At 33.7% G+C, this 26108-nt stretch overlaps 2 protein-coding genes and 1 long non-coding RNA gene across 3 annotated transcripts in view; 1 reads left to right on the top strand and 2 right to left on the bottom strand.

The window, feature by feature from the left end:
- Positions 1 to 26108, bottom strand: part of LOC143541440 (uncharacterized) — a 288504-nt gene that overhangs the window by 22692 nt on the left and 239704 nt on the right. The gene's annotated exons all lie outside the window — the stretch shown is intronic.
- Positions 11943 to 14562, top strand: LOC143541407 (uncharacterized). Its single transcript, XM_077034244.1, has 4 exons — positions 11943 to 12047; positions 13212 to 13454; positions 13554 to 13578; positions 14153 to 14562. The coding sequence occupies exons 1-4, from the start codon at positions 11987 to 11989 to the stop codon at positions 14541 to 14543; spliced, it is 720 nt and encodes a 239-aa protein (XP_076890359.1). The 5' UTR covers positions 11943 to 11986; the 3' UTR covers positions 14544 to 14562.
- Positions 16257 to 19117, bottom strand: LOC143541408 (alpha/beta hydrolase domain-containing protein VTE7-like). Its single transcript, XM_077034245.1, has 10 exons — positions 18969 to 19117; positions 18533 to 18627; positions 18335 to 18432; positions 18121 to 18170; positions 17959 to 18054; positions 17534 to 17641; positions 17379 to 17453; positions 17195 to 17290; positions 16625 to 16690; positions 16257 to 16539 (listed from the first exon to the last, which is right to left on the bottom strand). The coding sequence occupies exons 1-10, from the start codon at positions 19113 to 19115 to the stop codon at positions 16360 to 16362; spliced, it is 1011 nt and encodes a 336-aa protein (XP_076890360.1). The 5' UTR covers positions 19116 to 19117; the 3' UTR covers positions 16257 to 16359.

Raw genomic sequence — 26108 nt, forward strand, 5'->3', positions numbered from 1 at the left:
TTAATCAAAATATTGATTATTTCAAACTTTCGTTTATGCGTCTCACAACTTAATTATTGTTTTTATTCTTTTAGTGAACTTTCGAGTAATATTATTTTGTATCTAGATAAAAATATTTATTCGACCATAGCATGTATTTGCACCTGTTTACGTCGGCCATTACCTTTTAGCCCTGCAACTTATAAAAATTTGACATTTTTCGCATGAAATTTGACGGGTGTTACACAGGGCCTCTACTACTAGTAAATGGTACGAAGAAGAATACTGACCCGCATAATCCTACCCAACAACAGGTAACTGGTACGACGGCTGACTATCGTAAGCGAAATATTCCTAACATATATTAGTTAAAAATCAAACAATAGTAATATATTAACAGTAATAATAATAATAATAATATAATAGTAAATAATAATAATATTTTAATAGTAATAATAACAACAATAATAATATATTAACAATAATAATAAAATATTAATATTAATAATAATAATAAATAATAATTATTATAATAACATAATGGTAGCATATATTAGTTAAAAATTAAACTAACGAGTTTATATCAAATAAATATATATCACAAACCTGGTTCAAATTCGGTAACCCTGGCAAACTAGGCTGACAGTAAGACTGTTCAGACTGAATATCATAACCGACATACTCCTAACAAAACGTAATGCAACACGTTTTAGTTAAAAAAGCAACTAACAATTTCATACTAAATAAATATAAAACGAAACCTGGTTCAAATCCAGTAACCATGATCGTTAAGCGCGTAGCCGCTCCTCCTCTATACGCAATGCATAACTCTGCCACGTATAGAGGGGGTGTCTGGGATATCCCCAGTATGACCCTTTAAAAAAGTAACTCTATAGAGTCATAGATTATAATATTATTTTTATCGTATCATATTATTATACTAGGTTAGTAACTCATGTATTACACGGGCAGAAAAATGATATAATGTCAATAAAAAAATGTTTACATATTCAATATAAGTTATATGTGAAATCAAAAATAAAGTATATGTCATAGTATATGAAACAATTTTAATATTATAATATTTATAATATATATTAAAGCAAAACATGTTTTTAACGTGACCTTTAAATATGTCATTCATATTGAGCTAATTAGAAATTGTTAATAATATAATTTTAGTAAAGCCATAATTAGTTTAATTGAGGTAATTAATAAATATTAAATAGTAATAAATACATTAATTGTTATATCATTTAACATAAAAATTTATTTAAGTGAATGAATGGTAATTAAAAAATTAGTTAATTAGGTGGAATATGTATGATTATTTGGCATCCCATGTGGATGGCATATTTAAAGGCCATGTGGATTACATATTTTGTTTTAATATATTAGTTAGATTAGATAATATCTAAGCACGTACGAGGAATTAAAGACACATGGGTAGCACGTGAGCACGTTCCGCCATATGCTTCTTTTCCATCTAACCTGCTGTACTTTATACGCTTATAAATTCTTTATTTTTTCTACAGATAATTGCCTAGGTATTCCGTACGGAATGATCCAATAACAAAAGGTCATCGCTAGCTGGCACAACCTAGTCATACAGATCCCTTAAGGGCCTCTAATTTATCTTCAGTTTCGGCGAAAACTCACCCGCCGAAGGCCCATTGGTGGTAAAACCCAGACGCCTTTAGAATCGAACTGGAGATTACAAAGATCCCAATATTCCTTCATTGAGACACCTATGCCCCCTCTAAGTGAGGTTTTAACCTAAGTATCCATTAAAAAACTCAAACTTCTTACCAATATCCCATATTGAAAATGACAACTATTAAAAGAACTTAACTATTAAAAATTTATAAAATAGTCATTGTATTTATTTTTTGTAAAGATTTTTTAAAATTATTTGGATCACTCATTTATTAAAACTAGTTATTGCATCACTCAACTTAAACAAATTGGACATTTGTGTAGTAGTTTATTTTTCATTTTCTATTTTAACAAGTTTTAAAATTAATTTATGTAACGGTGTGTATGTCTGTATGATCATGTTTTAACAGGTTTTAAAATCACGTCACAAGTTAAAAGCGCTTGTAATATTATGAAATTTTCTAAATCAAATCAAACGTTGCATACTTGCATGATTGAAACCAACTTTCTTGAACGGCTTAGGGGGTGTTTGGATTAGCTTTTAAAACTTGCTTATTTGTTTATTAAAAAACAAACTTTGTTTGGCAAAGCTTATTCAAAAGCTTCAAATTGAAGCTTTTCAAAAGTTGCTTCTACTTTTCAAAAAGTAAATAAGCAAAAAAATAACTTTAAAGCTCACCCTAATACCCCCTTTAGTTTCATGTATGAAGCTTTGGTCTATTATAATAAAATTGTGTAAAATATAAAACTTAAAATACATAAATAGAAATTGACAGTTAAATTAGAACATGGAATAACTGTTTCCATGAGATACTTTAAATGTAGCTTTGCTTTTGTAGGCGATAAGATTGACATTGTTAATCTAAAAGAACTAACAAAAGAAAAATAGCAAGTATGATATGATAATCTCACATGTATTCTTACTCATTTTATATATTCATTGATTATGTTAGGTACCCGTGTATTACACGAGTTGAACAATTTAAATTATAACTTTATAAATAATAAAATAATGATAAATAGAGTTGCATATTACATTATTTAACGACGGTTAAAACCTGTATGTTGCACGCCGTGAATCATAAAAAAGTACAGAATATAAGTTGCTAGTGTATTACATTACGTTAAGTGACATCATATGCCAAAACGCTAAACATAAACAATATGAACTTCTAACAAAATTCCTAAAAAATTATCAATAATTTTAGGCCTACAAAATGAATTGACTTTAGGCATGTGGACGACATTTTATGAAATTATGGTAATCAAATCTGATTAAACTGGAAAAACTATTTCAACACTAACTTTTCTTTCCCTAAAAGATGCTTCTAAAAGAACATAGTCATTGGCGAACATCTACAACTGATGTCGCCATTCCTGATTCCATGCCTAACACAGACTGAAGATGGTCGTCTATGTTTCTGTCAAGAACTTCCTATAACCCGTTTTATGAATCTGGAATGCATTAAGGTGGACCCTTCCCCCATTCCTCTTCTTTTAGCTTCCATAGCCAATGAGACATTGCACCAGGGACCTCAAAATGAGTCATAAATGCATCACAATACATGTCTTTTATCTTTTCCACAAACAATGCAAGTTCTTTCCTAAAAACAAACAATTCACTGAAAATTATAACTATAAACTATATTTATTACTAAGAATTATTAAGTCACAACTCAAAAGCTGTATTACCTGAAGATAATGAAGCTAAGGTAACAGTGATTTGATCGACCTTCTAGTATGTTCGGGATGTATCTTGGCTATTTCTTCATCTGCCATAAATGTCAGACTCAAAACAACTCAGTAATGACAACTTTGTTAAAACTTTATAAATTTTATAGTTTTTGTTAGACTCAAAATAAGTTAAAACACATTCAAACTTTCATTACTCATTCACATTTAAAACTTAAGAGTGAAATTATGCATGCTATAATGCTAAAGAAGAAATCATGAACATATATAAATTAAAATGGCCAAAAAGTTTACCGAGTACGCAGTTCAAGAAGTATAAGTTAGAAACCTAACTGCACCCAAATTACCTAATTGCTTAGTCAAATAAAAACTTAAATCATTCTGAACATTTATAATAAGAAATTTGAATATATTAAATAGCCTAACCACACATGTGAGCAGTGAGTATGTGGTTTTCATGGTTTAAGTTATCATCACAAAAACAATATCCATCTTAATTACATATGGACATACAAATTGTATTTCAATAATTGATCATAACGCAGGACAAAAACACTTTCAGTAGATGAAACCATATATATTCCATATTTATTTGGCATATGATCATTCACCACAATTAGAACATATCAAACATTTTTAAAGAAACATAAACATATAGCTAACCAAACTGAACTTTAGAAATCAACAAATAGAACAAATCAATTTTGGCACTAAACTCATGCTTGATCATGGCACCATACTGAACATCAAGTTTGGTCACTATTTCACTAATTATAAGCAATTCAACATGGAGAATCTTTACTGTGATAGAAAATACAAAATCATGCCATAACAAAAAAAATTGATTCAAAAAAGTATGCGTATTGCGATATCAAGTTATACAAAATACAAACTTAATATACTCTAAACACAAACGTTTTCAAAAGCAGACATCTTATAACCTTAAAATAGATCGAAGTCACACCCAAATAAGAACAGCAAAAGTCATCTGACGTTTGGCGATTGTAGAGGAATATTACCAGAATTAAAATGAATCACATGAAAAGTAAGGAGTATTCGGCTAGAGACAAGTGTTCGACGACATCTGATTTGTTACTCGCATATCCATAAAAAGAAAAGTAAAAAATGATAAAATAGGGTGGCGTAAAGACGACTAACCTCACCAGCATCTAGCAAACACTCAAGCAGATCCCCTTATTCGTATCTGATCGTATATCAATCACATAGTAAGTGAAAATAAGAAATTCAGGTTTATGCTTATAGAAACTAATCAAATTCAGATCACGTAATCAAACTAATCAAATAAACAAAAGTGTGAGCAAAATCAAGTAATCAAATACAATCATGTAGCAATTGAATAATTAAAACCTTATTCATCATCTTTAACAATAAATAAAGAGGTGAGGAAAATTCCAAACATTCGATTGTTATGATTCAAGCACCATTGTATATAATGGTAACCCAATAATTTGCAAACATTTGCATGATTCAATAATTTGGTAACCCAAAAAGATTCAACAGTTCATGAAGAACAAAAAAACTAAGTAAAGTGTTACCTAATTTCAGTATAGTTAGGTTACGTTTCATAATCCATCAACTTATAACTAATTGATTCGTACTGCCAACCTAATGCTACAAGCGAAGTGAAACATATAGAAACTACCCAATTAGAAACATATAGGAATAAAAATTGGCTAAACCTATAATGGTCACAATCATTTAGAGTTACACAATTGATGAAATTAAACAATTCAGAAATATGATAGTAATCGAAGCACGGCGTTAGTAGCATACCAGCCGATTGAATAGTCACCGACGGCGAAGAGCATGTACTTCAACGGAGATGGAGATGAAACTGGAAGGTTTGTTCGCCGATAAGGGGTAAAACCATTTGAAAAAATGAGTTATAATTTCTTTTCAAATTCCCCGATATCTTATCTGATTCATCCTAACTATTTATGGGTTACTGGTCTTAAAAATTTAGACAAATAGGTTGTAATTTTCTTTCTAATTCTCTATTTTCTCATCATATTTCTTACCTATCCATGCCTTCATGGTTCATGAGTTAAAACAATTTTAATAAATGTGTTATTATTTTCCTTCTAATTATTCAATTTCTCATCTCATTCGTTATAGTTATCCATGGATAATGGGTCAAAACAATTTTGTCAGCTATTGTATATAAAGAGATTTTTTAAATTTATAAATTTGAGATTATAGATTTCTAATTGTTTGTATTATATATTTTATTTTTTTTACCTTTAATTTTGTTTATTTATTTCAAATAATGAATTTTATTTATTTTTATTATTTGACAAATCTCGTGTAATACATGTGAAAGCCAGTATTATATATATATATATATATATATATATATATATATTTGAATATAGTCATACAACTATTGTCGGTTCGATCCCCTTGTACACAGCTTTTCCCTTCCACACAGCTTTACAAAAGTTGAAAGGGGCCACTTTGTGTAACTACTGTGTAAGTACTTTTATAGTCATTTAGATAACATTAACCATGTAACAACATGGTCGAACACTCTAACCAACGGAAAAGGCAAAGTATTTGGGCTTTCAAAACTTTAGAACTAGGCTTAGATTGTTGGCCGTGGTGCACAAGTACCAAATATTTGAACAATTTGTTTCACTCTTTTCAGTGTTACTGTATTAGTGTAAAAAACGAAAAACAATATAATATACAATAGTCATACATATCTATTATATATATATAGTAAAGTTGAAACTCGGCACCGTAACAAGATGATTGGTTCACATGGCAACACGTGAGGAGGCTGAGTGACTTTTTTTTTCTGGTTTTTTTGTATTAATTTAAATTTGATAACTAAACGGTTTTTCGTATCGACTTATCGTTGCCACGCCCAGGACCAACAACATTACCAACGATCGGGTTTTACCGACTTTTTTGTTTTACACAAACCGACCAATTCCGTAAGACCCTGATTGGGCCAAGTGGCGGCACCACAATTGTCCAACCATTTTGTTGTAACATCCCGAAAATTCTAAAGTAATATTTAATATATTATTTTGTCGGGTGAAATAAACGAGTTAGTGGAACGATAATAATAATAGCATAATATGAAGACTTAGTAGGATAATTAGATGAGATTGGATATGGACCAAAAGGAAATATGGGTCTTCGGTCCATGGGCTTGAGGGAGTATAAATACCCCCTTAAACCCCAATCCTTTCCATTCCATCCATTTATCCATCCTAATATCTACACACTCAAAAACACACACGACCCGAACCAAGATCCAAAGGCGAGGACCCGAGCTTGTTGGTGCTAGATCGTCGTGATGAACCAAAGCAACAAGACCAGCTCGTGTTCGTAGTTCGACTCATTTACGGTACGTTTATATCGAGAACTTGTTCGTTTAGGTTTGGATTAGTATAGAAATAATAGATTTGTGTTTGTATGGTAAAAACGAATCCAACAAAGCTAAACTTACTGAAAATGGTTATGATTTGAGGGGTTAATTGATTGATAAAAGAACCCGTAACCTATATGCCTAAATCGCACCCTTTAAACATCGATGTTAGGTCGATTTGATGGTTGGGGTTTGTAGGCGCTGGTCAGACGATTCCGTGGATACCTAAATCGAGTTATTTGGTTAAGAAACGAAGACGATTAAGGACGAACAGTAGCTGCAGCCGACAACTTCGCCTGCAAGCTAAGTTCGCCTGATGAACTTCGCCTAAAGCTAAGTTCGCCTGATGACAGCTTCGCCTAAAGCTAAGTTCGCCTGATGGCAGCTTCGCCTAAAGCTAAGTTCGCCTGATGGCAGCTTCGCCTAAAGCTAAGTTCGCCTGATGACATCTTCGCCTAAAGCCAAGTTCGCCTAAGGTTTAACTTCGCCTAAAGTCAAGTTCGATTAGAAAATAGATTAAAACGATAAGTAAAAGTAAGCTAATACTAGGCCACCAGATTAGATCAGGCGAGTATTGATACGTGTAACTTATACAGTCAGCCGAGCTCAGTTAAAGAAGGGATTTACAACTATCGGAGGAAGAAGCAGAGTTCAGGTGAGTTTCTAGCCCCATTCCTTGTTATGTTTTCGGGGCTGTGTGCATACTCGATGTGTTGTTAATACATTTATCCTAAGTGATAAGTGTATGCCATATGTGATATATGTGATGGATGTGAATGATTGCTTGTCGGTACGCGAACGATCTTCGGATATTGCGCGTAATGTCAGGTTAAAAATAAAGGTACGAATATTATATATCGAAGATGTATGAATATTACAAATGAATACTTGTCGGGGCGTGAACGATCTTCGGATATTGCACGTATCGACAAGGGGTATGGTTGTTAAATGAAGGATGTAAAGAACGCCTAGAGTGTTCTTATGCTATAATGTAATTATTGTATATGTGAAGTATATGTATACAGGTACACGAATGGTATGTGAGTTCTACGTTCGACATAGTAAGTTAGGATGGCAAATCCCTCTAGCTTCTGTCGGACATAGACTCGGCTGGTGATGGCGTAGTTAAGGACTGCGGGCCTTATACGTAATGTAGATGATAGATGTAAACGTAGATAGGGACGGTGGGCCTTATACGTGTTACAGATAATAGACGACAACGTAGTTAAGGACTGCGGACCTTATACGTATTATAGATAGGCATCAGCATAGGAAAGGACTATGGACCTTATACGTGCTGTGGTAGCATAGGGGAGGACTGCGGACCTCGTACGTGCTATGAAGTAGGTTGCAACATAGGGAAGGACTGTGGACCTTGTACGTGTTGTGGATGTAGGATGGTATAGGGAAGGACCGCGGACCTTGCACGTACCATGAATGGTGAACATAGGTAAGGACTGCGGACCTTTTACGTGTTCACAACCTTGAGTACAGGTATAGACGGCGGACTATGAACGTACTCTCGGTAGACTGAGGTTAGTGATTGTAGATATGTATGTATGTATGGTAGTAAGTATGTATGAAGAACAGAAGGGTAACTGGTTAAGTATGGATATGTATCTTCGGATATGTATGTATGTGTATGTATTGTATGGCGTCCGATTAACTAGAACTCACTCAGCGTAGCTGACTTTTAGTATGCACGCAGGTGAGTAGAATGAGACAGCTAGCTTGAGCAGGCACATGGTGGGCGAATAGGAGACTGGCATCTGAAGACTCTAGATGTTTTAATGTAAATGCCGTTTATTTTGGAAAGACAAGAATGTTTAATTAAGGCAAGTTTTGGATTGCTGTAACGTTTCATGAAAGTTTTTATATTCCGCGAAAGTTTTAATGAACTCTGATTTGTAAGAACTGTGTTTATGAGTAAATCCGACGTTAAAGTAGGGCTACCGGGTTCGGGGCCTTACATTTGTCCTTTTTTTTGTTTTGGTTTTGGTTTGATTCCCATACCGTAACAGACGTGCTGGAAACCGACCAAATTCATGTAGACTCACCATCATAACGTCCGGGACTGACAATGCTCGGGTTTTATTGACTCACCGCACAATGTCTAGTACCGACAACGCTTGGGTTTTACCCACGCCCAAGTTTTACTAAACTTCATTTTAGTTATGGTACCGTAACAAATGTAAACGAAATCGACAAAATTCACGTTGATCCACCAACAAAACGCTCGGATTTTTCCCATCGCCCCCGACGCCTGAATACGAGTCGACTCGCCACCGCAATGATCAGGTTTTACAAATGTCCGGGTTTACCGACTGAATAAACATTGTTTTAAACATGTTAAGCAAAAAATTTATAATATGTTATATGAGTGTCGTAGAGTCACTACCTCAGCGTTCGGGACCGACCGACGTCACCCCATTGGCCCACCTCAATTTTTATTTTTATTTTTTGTTTTTATTTTGTTTTAGTTCCAGTACCGTAACGAACGTACCTAATATCGACTGAATTAGCGTTGACTCGTCACTGTCATCCGGGACCAGCCGACGCCACCCCATTAGCTCATTAGCTCACCTTAATTTTTATTTTTATTTTTTTTGTTTTCATTTTGTTTTAGTTCCAGTACCGTAACGAACATAGCTAATAGCGACTGAATTCGCGTTGACTCGCCACTGCAACGCGCGGGTAAAGCACTAGTTTATACTAGCATTAGCTTGTTTCCTACTTTAACTCAAACTCCTAATAATATTCATACACATAAAATAAAATAATAATAATAATAATAAAACAACTTTATCTCTAACCCTAACAATTATCTTTTAATAATAACTTAACCATTTAATGTATACTCTAATATTTGTCTTCTTTTATCTTTAAACTCTTTATATTCGATCCACCCATTGTATTTCTTGGTTGTTCATATTAAACCTAGTTCATATGTGAAATCAAGAGTATATACTTCAAGTTGTTTGTTGACTCATCTATGAGTGTTCGTTGGTTCAATTTTTGGTTTTCATTTGATCCATTTTGAAGGCTTTTCAGTCGAGACTGAAACCTGAACCTAACCAAATTCAGGTAGCACAAAACATAGCCATAATTGAAAGCCGAATCGTTAAACAATAAAAAACTGAAATTAACCATACTGACAATACCGATCGGTCATGGTTAAGTAAAATTGATAAACTAACCATTCGATTATGGGTACGGTTAATGTGTATTCATTAACCAACTTTACCTGAAAACTAACTGAACATTGTTTGCTTGTTTTTTCCCAAATTTTATTCCTTTTTTCCCCAACTCTTATACATTCATTTCCATCTTCAAACATTTAAATTCATGTGGCAAATTGTCTATAACTGAGCTTGGAACACGATGACGAGGCTTGAAACCCGCATATTTCATTTTTGAAACTTCAGTATTGAGCTTCAAGCGTCATAACCAAACCGTTTTCAACATAAACAAAGATAAAAAATAATTTAATAATACGCTTGAGAATTAATCAAACTTAATCGAACTGACCAATAATTAATGGTACCATTCATTGGGCTTTTATTGTTGTTAAGCTATTTTCTATACTCAAAACTTGGTTACATGTGTGAGGTTATCACTATTTAAAAAATAACTGTCAATGATCCGTAACCCAAATGATTGAAGTGAAACATCTATAAACTTTATTTAAATATGAAGGGTATGTTTGACAATAAGCTTTTAGGGGCTTCAAGCTTTTGAAAAGCAGCTCATACTCAATTAAAAACCTTGTTTGGTTGAAGGAGCTTGAAGCTTTTAGGTCATGAAAAAAAACTTAAAAGCTTAAAGCTCCAACTAGTAGCGTTTAGAAAGAGCTACAAGCTTTTAGTATTTTAATTACTTAAATAACCTTTCAAAATAAGTACATTTAATATTATTGTTTTTTAACTATGCCCATTTTAATCATTTTATACATTTTATTAAAAGCTCCAGCTACTCTGTCAAACACCTAAATATATCTAAAAGCTACAGCTTTCAGCTACCAACTACAGCTACCAGCTTTCAGCTAGTTTTGCCAAACATACCCAGAGTGGTCTTGGGTTTAACTCCCACTTGTGAAAAAAAAAATAAAAATAAAGGAGTTTTAAGTTGGGTCAAATAGTTTTCTCACCTATGATAGTTTCTTCATAAGGACATTTGGCTGGTCTCCACAGTTCCATGGTCGGCTCTTATAAGGGTGTGCCATGTGGACGCCGGCCGAGGCACATTTTTTTTGGGTGCACTAAAAATTTTATAAATTCCCAATGTTATTTATATAAAATTTCTGAACACTTATAATAATCACACTATTTTTTTTAATGCCTAAAACAAATTTTAGACCCGCTTTTCTTAGATTACATAAAAACTTATAGGCTCATTAAAAATTGAAAAAGATCCATTACTTTTAATTAATCAATAAAAGTTAAATAAAGAAAAAAAGAGACGAATAGGTGGGGTAACAACAAAATCGACTTCGAACACCAGCAATCACAGTAGCATATGCAGAAAGGAGTTTTTTGAAATTATAGTTATGAAATCTTATTTAGTATCCACAATGCCACAAAAAAGACTTAACAAGTTGGCGAGTTTTCTCACATATGGTAGGTTTCTTCGTAAGGGCATAAAGGTGGTCTACGCAGTTCCATACCGAGAACTAAGAAGTTGAAGATGATCTGGTGAACCAGTTGTCATAGAAAAAAGTAATAAGAATAAGAGCATCTTTATCGGGATAAAAAAGAAAGGTTTGTGTTGACGTGGACCGGAGCAAACGGAGTAGCAACTGTTTTTACCGGTGGAGGAAAACGAAGGGAGGGGTGTTTGTCGGAGAATACAAACCTAGGAGATGGAGTTTGAAATGGACCCACCAGTAAAAAGTGGGGTTTTTTATTGGTTTATGGAAGATGGTGTGGCAATGAGGTGGAAGTTTATATTGGTTTATGGACGGAGTAAAAAGTAGGGTTTTTTAAGAAATAATTAGAGTATTACATGACGATGAGGTGAATGTTTGAATTGATTTTTAAAGATTTATGGGTGTGAATGTTGTTAGGTACGGGTGTGAACATAACAAGAAACCCGGGCACCGCCACCTGGGATATCGTCTCTAGAAGCCTCATTCATTCCCGTACATTTGTCCCTCTCTACTACCTATCTCCCTTCACATTTTTAATTTTTAATAACAATCACTTTCTTTGGTTAAAGCAAGCACTTGCTTCACCAATTTGTCTACTATCATCATCATCTTCAATCATGCCTCCTTGTCTCCAGCTTCTCTCTATCCTGTTTCTGTTGGCTCTCGTTGGTTATTCAAGTAAGATTTTCATTTTCAACCCTTCATTTCCTCACTGACAATAACAGTTGCTTATGTTCTTTGAACCCTTTTTTTTAATCTTAAAACTAGTTGTTTGTCCCCTGCGCGTGGGGACATGTACACGCAAAGTGAATAAAAAACTTACCGGTGGTGATGCGGCCGGTATGGTTTTAATACTATATTAAAAACTAGTGGGTTGTTTATGTAAACTAGTGGAACTTAAGGATTGCTAGTTGTGAGGTAAATTGTGTAATTAATGAAGCTTGAGGGCTATCGTATTAAAATGTTGTGTAATTAATTGAAAGTTGTAGGGTACCAAATGTAAATAGGTGTGTGAGGTTAGTTGCATAATTAATGGAACTTAAGGGATAACCAAAAAGTTGTGGGGTTAATTGTATAAGTAAATGAAACTTGTGGGGTATGATTTGTAAATAATGTAGCACGGAATTTAAAACTATCCTTTTGTTACATAACTAGCTGCTTTAAACCGTGTGTTGCGGTGGGAACTTGGTCAGTATCGGTTTGCTACGCTTTGTATCGTTTTAAAAACTTATGGGATTGTTTATGCAACTTAATAAAATTTGAGGTTTACCAAATTAAATAAGTTAAATTTGTGAGGTTAATTGTGTAATTAATTGAAACTTGTGGAGCAGTATATGTAATTATTTTTGCACGGAAACTGAAAGTTTGTGGGTTCTAGTCTCATTTGAGATATGATAGAAATATTAGTTTTCAATACACACACATGTAAATATAATTTGTATTTACATCGAAATAAAAGGCAAACGAGCAACAAGCTATGCCGCTAGCCCTTTTTGGATATCAAGACTAAGGACTAAGGGGCTGTTTGGTAGCCTCTTAATGGTTTATAACATCTTAATAGTTAAGAGGTAGCCTTAAGTCTGAATGGTTAAGAGGTAGTCATTTTCAGACTTAAGGTTACTTCTTAACCATTAAAAGGTTATGAACCATTAAGAGGTAACCTTTTAAATATTACATTTAAAGATCTATGGGTAACTAAGTAGCTTCAGAGCCTCAAAAACAAGGAAACCGAAAGTATCATAACATTAATTTGATTTTGACTTTCGTGAATTGGTTATTTTTATTTTTTGTATGCAATTTTTGTTACATTTTAGTGGTTTGATTTTGTTTGATTAAAAACAGATGCAGCTTATTGTGTGTGTAACACTGCAATGAGTGACTCGGTGCTTCAAAAGAACATAGATTATGCTTGTGGAAATGGTGCTGACTGTAGTCAAATCTCTCAAAGTGGGGCTTGCTTCAACCCTAACACTGTCAAGGACCATTGCACTTTTGCTGTCAATAGTTATTTCCAAAAGAAGGGCCAAGTTCCAGGGAGTTGTGATTTCTCAGGCACTGCTAGTGTTGTCCAAGCTCTCCCTGCTGGTATGAATTTACCATTTTACCCCTCTTCAAAATTCAAGATTTTTTTTTTTAATAGTTTATTCTCATTTCTATGTGTTTGTGTTTCTTGATTGTTTGCAGGTGTAAATTCTGCTTGTTTTTCAAGGTATGATCACTTTCCGTTATAATTGGATCTTGTCTGTTTTCAGTTTTATGATGGGCTCTGGTTATTCACACACCCTTTGACTTATACACCCCCCCTTTCAAGTGGGTTCCATACGATCGTATAGCCCCTATAGGATCGTATGTAGGGTGTGTGGATAACCAAAGGGTGTACCAATAACATATTATGATGTCATATTCTTTATTGAAAGGTGTGTAAAGATCTGATTTTTACTGCCATTGTGTTAACAAAGGTGATGCCTTTTTACATAGCTAAAATGACCAAATCCAGAGATACTTTATACATTAAATAATTGGTTTTGATCCCAAGAAGCTCACTTAGTCATTTAGGGGACCTGCCACTTGACATGAAAGAGGCATTTCAATAACTAGATTGATCGGTAAATTATGATGAATATTACGGTTTGGTCGATGCAATGTTAAGTTTGTAGACGTAGTCATATGAGCATGTTTACAGTTAGGGGTGTTCATTGGTTGGTTTGGGCTCAAACTGAACCAAAAACCGGAATACAAGTGACCGATTTATTCATATACTTCTTTGGATTGTAACATTGCAGCACTTCAAGTCCATCACCACCAGGAACTGGAACTGGAGTTGGGACGCCGCCTCCTGGAACCGGAACCGGAGTTGGGACCCCGCCACCAGGAACTGGAACCGGAGTTGGGACCCCACCTCCAGGAACCGGAGCTGGGACCCCGCCTCCAGGAATTGGAACCGGAACAGGAACTCCTGGGACTGGAACCGGGACCGGAATTGGAACTCCAGGGACTGGAACCGGAACCGGAACCGGGTCAGGGACACCTAGTGGGATCACACCGATCGGGATCGGGCCTACAGGAACAAATGGCTATGGCAACAGTGGCTCTATAACGGTATACAGAATCACCAGCCTTTTGACACCTGCAAGCCTTTTGGTTTTGGGCTTTACTTGGTCCAGGCTTATCTAAACAGGGTTATGTATAACATGTGTATTTGTGTTGTAAATTAAGCAGGCTACAAGTTATCTGTTGTATTCTATTCTATGAATCCCCTTTTACTATGAGCTTAACGATGTGTTATTTACAGTTGTGTAAAGTGTCATTTTCGTCCTTATGGTTTGACAAATAATACGAATTTGGTCTAGAAAGTTTATTTTTTGCATATGTCAACGCTTCTCAATTCTTGTCAATTACATCCAAATCATTAACTCCGTTAAATTGAATCATTAACTCAGGGGTAGACATGTCTTTTTACTCTTTTTTTTATTACATGAGTACAGTGTTAAAATCGTCCCTGAAGTTTGGTCACATTTGCTAATTCCGTCCAAAATTTTTTTTTTTTTTGCAATTAGACCCTCGATGTTTCCCAGTTGTTGCCAATTTCGTCCAAATTGTTAACTCGGTCTAAATTTAACGTTAACTTATGGTTTAGGGTTTACTGTCCTTTTACATGTTTGTTTACCTTATTGTTATTATGTGGTTTGTTTGATGACATATATATATATATATATATATATATATATATATATATTGTTATTTCACGATTCCTATGTTTGAATCCAATATATTTTCGGTTTGTTTATTCTTCTTTATTTTTAGTCATATAAGGGGTTTAGCTCAGCGTAATAATAATAACAATGTAAACAAATATGTAAAAGGACAGTAGCATCCCTGAGTTAACGTTAAATTTAGACCGAGTTAACAATTGGACGAAATTGGCAACAGTTGGGAAACATCGAGGGTCTAATTGCGAAAAAAAATATTTTTGGATGAAATTAGCAAATGTGACCGAACTTCAGGGACGATTTTGACACTGTACTCATGTAATAAAGAAAGAGTAAAAAGACATGTCTACCCCTAAGTTAACGATTCCATTTAACGGAGTTAGTGATTTGGATGTAATTGGCAAGAATTGAGAAACGTGGAGGGTCCATATGCAAAAAAGAAACTTTTTGAACCAAATTTGCATTATTTGTCAAACCACAAAAACGAAAATGACACTTTACTCTTTACAGTTTTAATATATAAAAGGTATGTTATGAATTTGTGTGTATCAAGTACAACCACTAGCATAATAAAAAGTGGGCACCACTCACCTCCATGCCAGGGGTGTAAACGAGTCGGGCCGGAGTTTGATTAGACTTGAACTTTTCTTAAAGTAAGTCATTTTTTTAGCTTGGGTTCAGCTCATTTATTAGTTATTAACCACTTATATACGATTTTAATTATTATTATGTATTTTGTGAAAAACCTGAAGCTAGCCTAAACTCAGCTATGAGTGTGAAATTAATAAATAGAGTGATAGTAATCGTATATTGTCTATAATTAGATTGTTATCTAGAATTCAAATACTTGTAAATCTATCCCTAAAATAAGAGATTCTATGCATTATTTATAGTCGATTGTTTAATGAGAATGACAACAAGATTATTTCATCTTTCATAGAAGTCTATAAAGGTAAAACTTAAATATACTCAAGGCTTGCTGAGGCTTGATCTAAACAAGATCCCGTACAAGACTCAAGCTCGACTCGTTTCGAGCTTTTTATCGATCTGGTCTTGAGTAGCTCGTGAGTGGCCTGGCTCGTTTGCACCTCTACTCCGTACTATTTGAAAATAAACATTATGGACACTAAATTTCTATAGAAATATAACATAACATTTCGTGCATTTGTAAAAGAATTTCCAGATCCGTCACTGGACGGTATTGAAAGAATTGTGAAGATCATACCACAATTATTTACATATTCCCAAAAAACAATTAAAACAATATGATGAAAGCATCACTATTCAGGTTGACGAACAAACACATTCTCTTCCTGCTTTGAAAATAATGGAAGATTATCATCGGTCTCGATGAAATCCTTGATTACTTTCACAACAGCATCCGGTTTTTCAACATGTGGGATATGACCGCATTTTGGTATTTGCTGAATTACTGCATTCGGAAGCTCACTATGTAATCGCTGCATGATATTAAATGGTAGCTGGTTATTTAACTTAGTCATATGAAAATGAGAGTAACAACTATTATGATATAAATGTACTAACCACGGCTAGTTTACTGTCGATTACTTGATCATCTTCGCCCCATATTATGAGTGTTCTCTTCAGAACCTAGTGAGACGTCATATTATTATCGGTATTATTATTATTATTATTATCAGATTTACTTATAAATAGGTCTTGCCCTGCTGGCGGTGCACGCATATAATGTATATATGTGTGAACTCTCGGGTGGGCAAAAGTAAAATTGCACTAATTTTGACGTTATTTTACTAATCTCGTGAAAATAACGTTAAAAGTGGGGGAAGGTTATTCAGGCATCATGTGGTGGCGTTGATAGCCGAAAGACAAGGGCACATGCACCAATCAGCCGGTGTCCCGATGATTGAGTGCTATGTGCCTTATGTCCAAGGCTTGATGCAAAACTACTATCGAGCCGGGGGTCTCATCGGAAGCAGCCTCTCTATCCCTATGGGGTAGAGGTAAGGTTGTCTACATCTTACCCTCCTCAGACCCTACCATAGCATTGCTATTGGTGGGATATACTGAGTACGATGATGATGATGATGACGACTTATAAATAGGTCAATTTGAGTTATGTTATAAAAAATAAACCTGAGGAATCTGGGCAGTGACATTGAATCCCCCACTGTTCATAAAGTCAACGGTCGCGTCTTCCCACCAAGGTAATAGACAGTGTAAACGTCCAATCTAAAACCGTTAAAATTTATAAAAAAAAAAATAATTTAAAAAACATTTGGAAATTGTACAAATCATGAAAGAAATGTTAAGAACTTACACGTGTCCAATCTAAGCATGTATAGAGTCCAAGAGAAGAAAACGCGGTATTAGTAGCATAAATACGCAATGGAGGCTCTTTAACACGGCTACCTGGTCAAAACGGTAAACAAAATGTTTTAATCATCAATAATAAAGAAACTGCATCACATTCACAAACTGACATGTACTCACACCAGCATACGCTACAAATTTTGGTAAACTCGAGAGGCTTCCCGTGCCTTCTGCATAAACGCTTGCATCAATCAAAATCAGCTTATCAACCTGTAAAAACATTCAAATAAATAAAAATTATGTGTTACTGTTACAGGTCAACATGACCCATTTTGACTCGTAATCAACACTATTTTCATACTTTGCCACCTACGTAGTTAGGTGACGGATACAGAAAATTTTCTTACAGGGGTCGAAAAATTTCTCAGTTGACTATTGCTATATACTCACAGGAGTCGGTCGGAATTTTTACACTATAATGGTATTAAAAAAACCATAGGGGACGGCATACCCCGTACCACAAGGGTAGGTCTGTCCTTGGCCAGCTTTACTTCGTGATATTTATAAAAGAATCAGTTTGTACTTACTGCTTCGGGATGATTAATTGCAAAGTCGATTGCAACTGCTGCTCCAAGACTCGGCCCGACTAGCAGCATAGGCCTTCCAATGTAGGTCTTCCAAAACTAAATAAAAAAGGTGTATTAAAAACTAATTGGGGAAAACTCCTGTCTAGTAAAAGATAAATATACCTGAAATAGGTGATCACGTTTGGACTCTACGTTACATAGAGGAAGGTTTTCTGATGAAGTCAAAAAATTATAACAAGAAAACGGTTAACCAAAAAACTAATATATAAACCCAGGGGTATGTTCAAATGAGAATCAACAAAAAAGGCGAGAACCACAACAAGAATTACGCAATAAACCGGTATATAAATATGGAAAAATATATTAACAAAAAAACCTAAGTTTGAGAAACCCCATCCGAGAATATCAATTGCCCAAGTTTCAAAGCCAGCCTGCTCAAGAAGTGGAAGTGTGTATCTCCATTCTAAACAAGAGCTGCAAATTAATAGTCAATCGAGCGTGTAATTAAAAGTGATACTTTTGACATAACGCGCTTAATATAACGCCTAAAATGACAAAGGGGTATCGTGCATACCTGTCAAAGCCATGAAGTAGAACGAGTGGATTAGTCGTGTTTTGTATCATAGGCTTCACACAACTACTCATAATGCAATTGTTTGAGATGCTAAGCTGTGAAGAACATCAACAGAAACTCAATATCTATCTATCTATCTATATCTGTTTCTTTTTAATATAATTAATTTACACTAACAAAAAGTGATAAAAGATGATATCCATTTTGACTTTAGGAAACACTAAATAAGCATAAACTATGAATAAAATGTTTAGCAAACTGTATTAAAGTATAGTATAAAGTGTATTAAAGTTTGCTTTGATAACCATCCCTGTAGCTGTCCATAGACTGGTTTCTTTTTTAGTTCTCTCAGTTTCAAACTTCCTAATTTATAATAGGAGGGTAAATACACCGGAGCTTCCCATAATGCAAGGGTAGTTTGAATTTGAAAGAATACCTCGACGGGCAGCCTCTGAATCCTTGAAGCTAATTTTCGGGCAAAGGGGTCTTTAACTTTCTCCACTTGTTTCGGCAGAAACGGAGGGAAACTAATCTCCGCCGATACTCTCAATGTCATCATGGTGCTACTGCTGCCGGTGAGCATAACTTCCGGACAAGTAACCTCACCTCATCTCAACAGCCAACAAGTCTTATCATTATATGCAGGCAGCCAACAAGTGTATATATAGATGACACGTTGGTTGATTATAATATACAAGTGATAAAAAGAGGACTAGAATGTCAGGTATGCCATTATTAGAGCATTCCCACCCCTATATTCATATCCATCGTATAATTACACTAAAAAATATTATATTTTCTCTCTCCAGCTTAATTAAATAATAATTTTTATATATTTATCATCATATTTTCTCTCTCTTTCACTCACAACTGCTTTATGAAAATATTAAAAATTTATACACTGTCTACAGTAAAACCTCAAATTTAACTTTCCCAAATAAATTTTCTCTCTCCTCTACTCACAAACACTCATAACCATACCATATAATTTGCAAATCCCCAACACATTATTTTAGGGAACGGATTGAGAATGCTCTTAATGGCTAATTACCTAAATAAACAAGTTTGATCCAAAAAATTTTAAAATATACATGTCTAATTTAGCTCATTTAACTAAAATATTAAAGTAATACAATATTGTTCATATATCATTCATCTAGGTTGTCGACATAGGCTTCCATGTCATCAACCTTCCATAAATCTAATTTCCACATATTCACAATAAAATTTTAATCAATGATATTGACTTTATATTTTTGTAACTTATTAATGTAATTATGATATTAATTATTCTAATTATTGTTATAATTAAAAAACTTATTAAATTTACTAGGTTTAAATTGTTCATCGTTTCTTCTTTAAAAGGCACATGCTTCGTTAAAAACTCATAACGCTCCCTATCGTTTGTAACCAGATTTTTCGCCTAATTTATAACCGGTTCTTCATGATTTGTCGGTTTCATAATCCAAACAACATCAAATCTGTTCATCGTTTGCAATTATCGGGTATGATTTCTATTTTAGTGTTTCATTGATTTTTGTGAAGAACAATATCAAATCGATTCAATGTTATTGGATTTAGGGTTTAACTGCATGATTTTTTATACTAACGGTTAATAGATTTGATATTTAATCTATTCCTATTAATTAATTTATGTTTTAATCTATTTAGGGTTTAAAGGTATATATATTTTTTTTAAATTATCGGTTAATCGATATGATGTTTAATATGTTTGTTACTTAAAATTATGTTTGTATATTGTGATTTTTTGTTCCTAATACGCCTATTTCCAAGTTTCACTAATATTAATTTATTTTTATGACCTATCAATTTAAAATTTGAAAATCTTATTATATATGGATAGGAACCTAACGGATTATAATAATTAAATATTAGTTTATTATATTTAACACATTCCTTTATTTGGTATAATATTAGTCAAACAATAGTAATTGATTTAACGAGCATTTATCAATCAATACAAACAAAAAAATAAATCATAATTCATTTTAAAATTTTTAAATCTTTCATTTTATAATAGCTGACTTTATTTAGATATGTTAAGTTTAAAAGTTTAAACATCTAATTAATTAACTTTATAAATTTAGAAATAAATATTTACATCTTATAAATTGTTTAAATGCTCTTTTAAAACTCTTAAATTTTTGAAATAAATGTCTGTCTTATAGGTTTGACTAACTCATTAAGTTTTAAATGGTTTCACTATAAAATAAAGATTTCTCAAAATAGAATGAAAACTTTCATTACTATTCATTCAAAATTATTTATAGAAATTATTAAAATCAAAATCTTTTGAAACAACTTATATATGCAATCTAATTAACAAAATATTTAATTTGTAACTAATTCAAAAACGGGTTTCAGTATTATTAATTTTGCAGTAATTTAAGAGATAAATTGGGGTACTGTTTGAATTTATAACTAATTTGAGGTGTTGTATTCATAGGTTTTGGCATTTTACTGGTTCCAAATTGCTTTGAATAACACAAAACCATCAATGTATGCTTTCTTCAATTATGTCTATGTAAAGTTTTTCTTTTTATTAATTAATTTCCTTATCACTCATTGTTTATTTTTTTTTCTAATGTATCTGTGTTGAAATTTACACAATGTTTATTTTTTTGTTATATTTCAGTTATTGTGTATGAGTCATGACATTTTGGATGTTGATTAATTAGATGGTTAACTTTCAATTAATATGTGTTTTTTGTTCTCATGTTATAAGTTATAAAAATGTTTTAACTTTTTATTTATCTTTGTTAGTATTTATATGGTTTTGTATTTGAATTAAAGTAACAATTTAATGTCTCATAATTTATGTAAAGGTATCCTTTTTTATATAAATATCACATTTGCATTTTACTAAATTTATAAGATACGCATATATATGACGTTTTAAATATGTTCTACCCGTGTGTAACACGGGCACTATCCTAGTATTCATTCAATCATTGAATTTTTGTCTAATAATGAGTGACACGTCCGCAAAGTTGGCTAAGCCTTAGTCGCCACTTTTTGGGCACGGAATTTTGTAAAAAGTAAACGGGACCCACTTTTAACCTATAAAAAAACACGCGTCAAAGATGGCTAAACTTAGCCTACGTCTCTGGTTATTTAGCCGACTTCGAGATATGTGTCTATTCACTTAGCTGGCTCCACATATTCCTTCTTAGTCGACTCCAACTCGGCTTGTAGGCTAAATGTAACACTATGAAAAATTCCAACTTAAGTTTGTGCCAAAAATGCCAATATTCAAAAGTTCAGGGACTTGAATTGAAAATTCTGATTTCTTTATTTCTTCGGGCGGCGCAAAGAATTAGTTAAGATCCCTTCGCAACTCGGAGTTATCAAGCACAAAACCCAAGATAAAGTTGGTTCGCGCTACGCGAAGTAGTACTTCACGCTACGCGAAACCTCATTAAGTAAACGGAGACACGTGTCCAACCACGTGCCAACACGTAGCACGATCACACAGGCCTCGTGTAAAATTGCGGCAGAAAGTAGGTTCGCGTGACGCGAAGAAATAGGAACTCTGTCCTTTGCGCGACACGAAGGAGCAAGATTTCACCTATAAAAGGGGAGTGACGGGTTTAAACCAATTCACTCAAAATCACACTCTCATTCTCACACATTTAGCATAGGGAAGCATGCCTGATAGCTGTGACGTGCCGAGACCCAGTTTTCTCGAGATTCGTGCAAGAATTGGAGTTCTGACGCCTTGTTGATCAATTAAGCGAGACTTTGCCAATCAAGCAATCACTCTTATCTTAGTGTTAGTATTCCCCGAGTATTCGCTAAGGTAGGAATTAAGTTTAAGTTATTTCAAACGTATTATGAATAGCTTAGACTCAGTCAAGACTTTGCCCTTTTAACCTTGAAAAGATTGTCAAAGCACTCACAAAAAGGTTTTCAACTAAACGTTACTTCTATAAGAAGTAATGACAAAATTATATTTTGACGGGCATGTAGTAACTATAAAGGGAATATCATTAGTAGACTCTTCTTGCCTAAGGGAAGTAATTCGTACAAATCCCAATCAACCGCGGGACTCGTTTACTTACCTGGAGAAATTTGCCAACGTGATATAACCTATTAAGCCAAAGCATGCTACATCAAACGTCACACAAATACAAATATGATTTCAAAATACAAACATTCACAAACCTAATCAAGGTTAAAACCAGACTTAAGGTCTGCAGTCTAATCAAGAAACACCATCAAGGCAATCATTCAAACCTATTTATTTATAAGTTAAATATCATTCACATTCAAGAAGGTTTATCAATCAATCACACCGACGGTACAGATGAATACGTCAAACCTTTACAAACAGTCAAAATAGATTTATACTCTATAAGATAGACAGGTTGTTTGTCTTATAGAGTCAGTCAAACGTTTACATGAAATTGTGTGATCTCTAAAATGTTATAATACAAATTAGAGAATAAAAGCAACTCAAACCGATTACACATGTGTATGGATCCAGACATAATTGTTTAACATAACATTCGAAGGCTACGTGGCCACGGGTTGAACAGTCATAACTAGTTCTCCGGTATGGGCTACGTGGCAGGAGAAATTTGTGTGTGTGTAGGGCAGTGTTACAAATACCGAAAATAGAAATATTTCTGTTGAGCTTGTCAAGAACTATATTTGTATTATGATTGTTGTTTAATACTTTTTAGGAGTCAATGTTTCACCAGCATATAACTGAAGTATTTTATTTCCCACAATGCAGGTAATTAAGTTCAATAGTAGTAGCAAGGATTAGAGTCATCAAGGAATTAGAAGCTCGCATGCAAGATGGCTCGATTTTGATCAATGAAATCCTTATATTATAAAAACAATATTTTGTAAACATCTACTTGGGTATTTAATTCCCAAGTAAATTTTCTAATGTAAATTAATGTTATATTAACTTAAAGTCTTCCGCTAAAATTAACCTATAACTCTGATATATTTACAAAACAGTACCAACTAACAGTCACACGCCTAGGCCCTAAGTCGAGGTATGACACTAAAGCTTCACTTAGCAGTCATCTTTTTTTTTTCTTTTTTTTTCTTTTAGCCGTTTAATTTTAACCGCCAAACTTAAATAGTTTACCATCTTTACGTACCCTATTGAATAGTTAGCCGGATTCTGTCTTTTTGTCTCTTAGCCAGTGTAAATTTAGTTCCCAAAATTAAATACTTTTACCTACCAAATTAAATATTTAGCCGGCTTCTATTTTTTTTTTCTCTTAGCCGTCAATTTTTTACTCCGAGTTGGAGCAGGCTAAGATGGAAAACAAAGAGTTGGCTAAGTGAATAAACACATATTCCAAAGTCGGTTAATAAGGAATAAACAAATTTAAAGTGAATATTCCAAATCCAGCTAAATCTTGACGTCTAAGAGAGGAAATGAAGACGACTAAGAGTGAAATAAAATGTGAGCCGGCTAAATATTTAATATGGCAGCTAAATGAAGACAGCTAAGAGAGAAAAACAAAAAAGCCGACTATGTATTTAATTGGGTAGGTAAATATTTTAAACTTTGACGACTAAAATTGGATGGCTAAAACAAAAAAAAACGACTTAGTTAAGATTTAGCCTACAAGCCAAGTTGGAGCTGGCCAAGAAGGAATATATGGAGCCAGCTAAGTGAATAGACATATCCCAAAACCGGCTAAGAGTCAAGGATGCCGGCTAAATAACCAGAGATGTTGGCTAAGTTTAGTCGCCTTTGACACGTGTCGAATTTTTATAGGCTAAAAGTGGGTCCCGTGTACTTTTCACACAATTCCGTGCCCATAAAGTGACGGCTAAGGCTTAGCCAGCTTCACTGACGTGTCACTTGTTTATCGCACAAAAGCTCAATGATTGGATGGATATAGGCGAAACTAGACATGTCGATTTTTTGATTAAACTTATTTATTTTGTTTCCCGCATTATTAAACTTACATGGAGGACCTTGTCTATATATTGGAATATCTTCTACTTATTTATTGAAAACTTATATAAAAGTATAAAACTAGCGATTAGGATTCGCACGCTGCAACGGAATTGTTAAAACACATTAAAATAGACGTGAAAACATTAAATCACATACACACATTTGAAGCATCAACTAACGCGTTGCAACACGTTAAAATATAAAATAAAATTATACACCGAACAATAAAAATGTTTCAAAGAAACGAATGTCATTAGAAGTTATCAGATATGAAGCACCTCATACATTTTAACACATGAACAACATTAGGATTATATCCACTCAGAAGTTCCATATGTTTACTTGTTAATTGAAATGGTTAACACCACTCATAAATTTAGGGGTGATCAATTGGGTCCGACCTGACCCGATTAATAGTAAAGACGAGACTTGAGAACTAACCCTAATGTTAATGATCGATTCGGGTTCTAGATAAGTTTCTCATGTTCTAGAACTGATTGTTAGTATTGGACCCGCTTGTTTGATATGATAAGGTTTTTGACTGGAAAATTGCTAGGCTTGCATTACAATCTGTAGAAAACAATAACACAAAAATAACTAACACAAGATTGTAACCCAACTAACGTATATTCTGTGCAAATAAAAAAAAAACATAACTAGTAAAATCAATTATACAACTTAGTTAATTTATTGTTTGATTGTTGTGTTTTTATGACTTAATTTATTTTAACTTGTCTTATAAAAAAACAATTATACACCTTAGTATATTCTCATAAACCTTGTCTTATAAAAAAACAATTCAAACTAGTAAAATAAATTAAGTCATAAAAACATAACAATCAAACAATAAATCAACTAAGTTGTATAATTGATTTGAAATACAAACAAGTTTGCAAGGTGTCCTTCAACCCCGTTGTTGGACCAGGACCCGACCCAACCCCTGATTAATTCCAATGAACCGACCCTGTTAAACTGCAAATGGGTTTCATAGGTTCGGGTGTTACGGTCTCGCGGGTGTTGACCCCCCAACACGAGTGATGCTAGTGATGTTAAGACGAGCAAACACCGTTATTTAAATCCAATCCACTTACTACTTGTTCATATTTTACTTACACCATAAGAAAACCGTGTAAGAGCATGTTTAGGATTGAGTTTGAAAAATGCTTATTGACTTTTCTAAAAAGCCATTTTGAAAAGCTAGGATTTGGGGTTTTTTAAAAAACTGTTTTTTAACTCTTTTAAAAAGCTAAAATAAAAAATATTTTTGTGATTACCAAAAATATTTTAACTTATTAGCTTTTTAAAAACGCCAATAAATCAATAAGAATTTTAGAAACTCAGTCCCAAACATACTCACATACTCTAAGTTTTAAGTAATTATATAAATAAATGGCGTTGGTATCACTCCACCGGATTATTCACTTGGGGTTAGGTTCAAATAAGAAGTTTGATTTTCCTAAGAAGGCTAGGAAGAAGGGTATTTTAGTCTAACACTTAAATATCAAAACCCACTTAATTTAATTTCAAAAACCCACTTACATTAATTTCAAAAACCACTTACATAAAACCCAATTACATATTTACTCTCTACAACCACCACCACTCCATCGCCCACCGCCACCA

Source organism: Bidens hawaiensis, unplaced genomic scaffold, assembly GCF_021521415.1.
Source record: "Bidens hawaiensis isolate Kalapana, Puna unplaced genomic scaffold, B.hawaiensis_p1.1 tig00012594_1, whole genome shotgun sequence".
Lineage (NCBI taxonomy): Eukaryota > Viridiplantae > Streptophyta > Magnoliopsida > Asterales > Asteraceae > Bidens > Bidens hawaiensis.

Excerpts from the sequence above, each read along its gene's own strand:
- LOC143541408 (XM_077034245.1), bottom strand. The coding sequence starts at position 19,115 with ATGCTCACCGGCAGCAGTAGCACCATGATGACATTGAGAGTATCGGCG. Across the intron at positions 18,055-18,120 it reads AACGTGATCACCTATTTCAG|TTTTGGAAGACCTACATTGG; the intron begins GTATATTTATCT and ends TTTTTTATTTAG. Across the intron at positions 17,642-17,958 it reads CAATTAATCATCCCGAAGCA|GTTGATAAGCTGATTTTGAT; the intron begins GTAAGTACAAAC and ends ATGTTTTTACAG.
- LOC143541407 (XM_077034244.1), top strand. The coding sequence starts at position 11,987 with ATGCCTCCTTGTCTCCAGCTTCTCTCTATCCTGTTTCTGTTGGCTCTC. Across the intron at positions 13,455-13,553 it reads TGTCCAAGCTCTCCCTGCTG|GTGTAAATTCTGCTTGTTTT; the intron begins GTATGAATTTAC and ends GATTGTTTGCAG. Across the intron at positions 13,579-14,152 it reads AATTCTGCTTGTTTTTCAAG|CACTTCAAGTCCATCACCAC; the intron begins GTATGATCACTT and ends GTAACATTGCAG.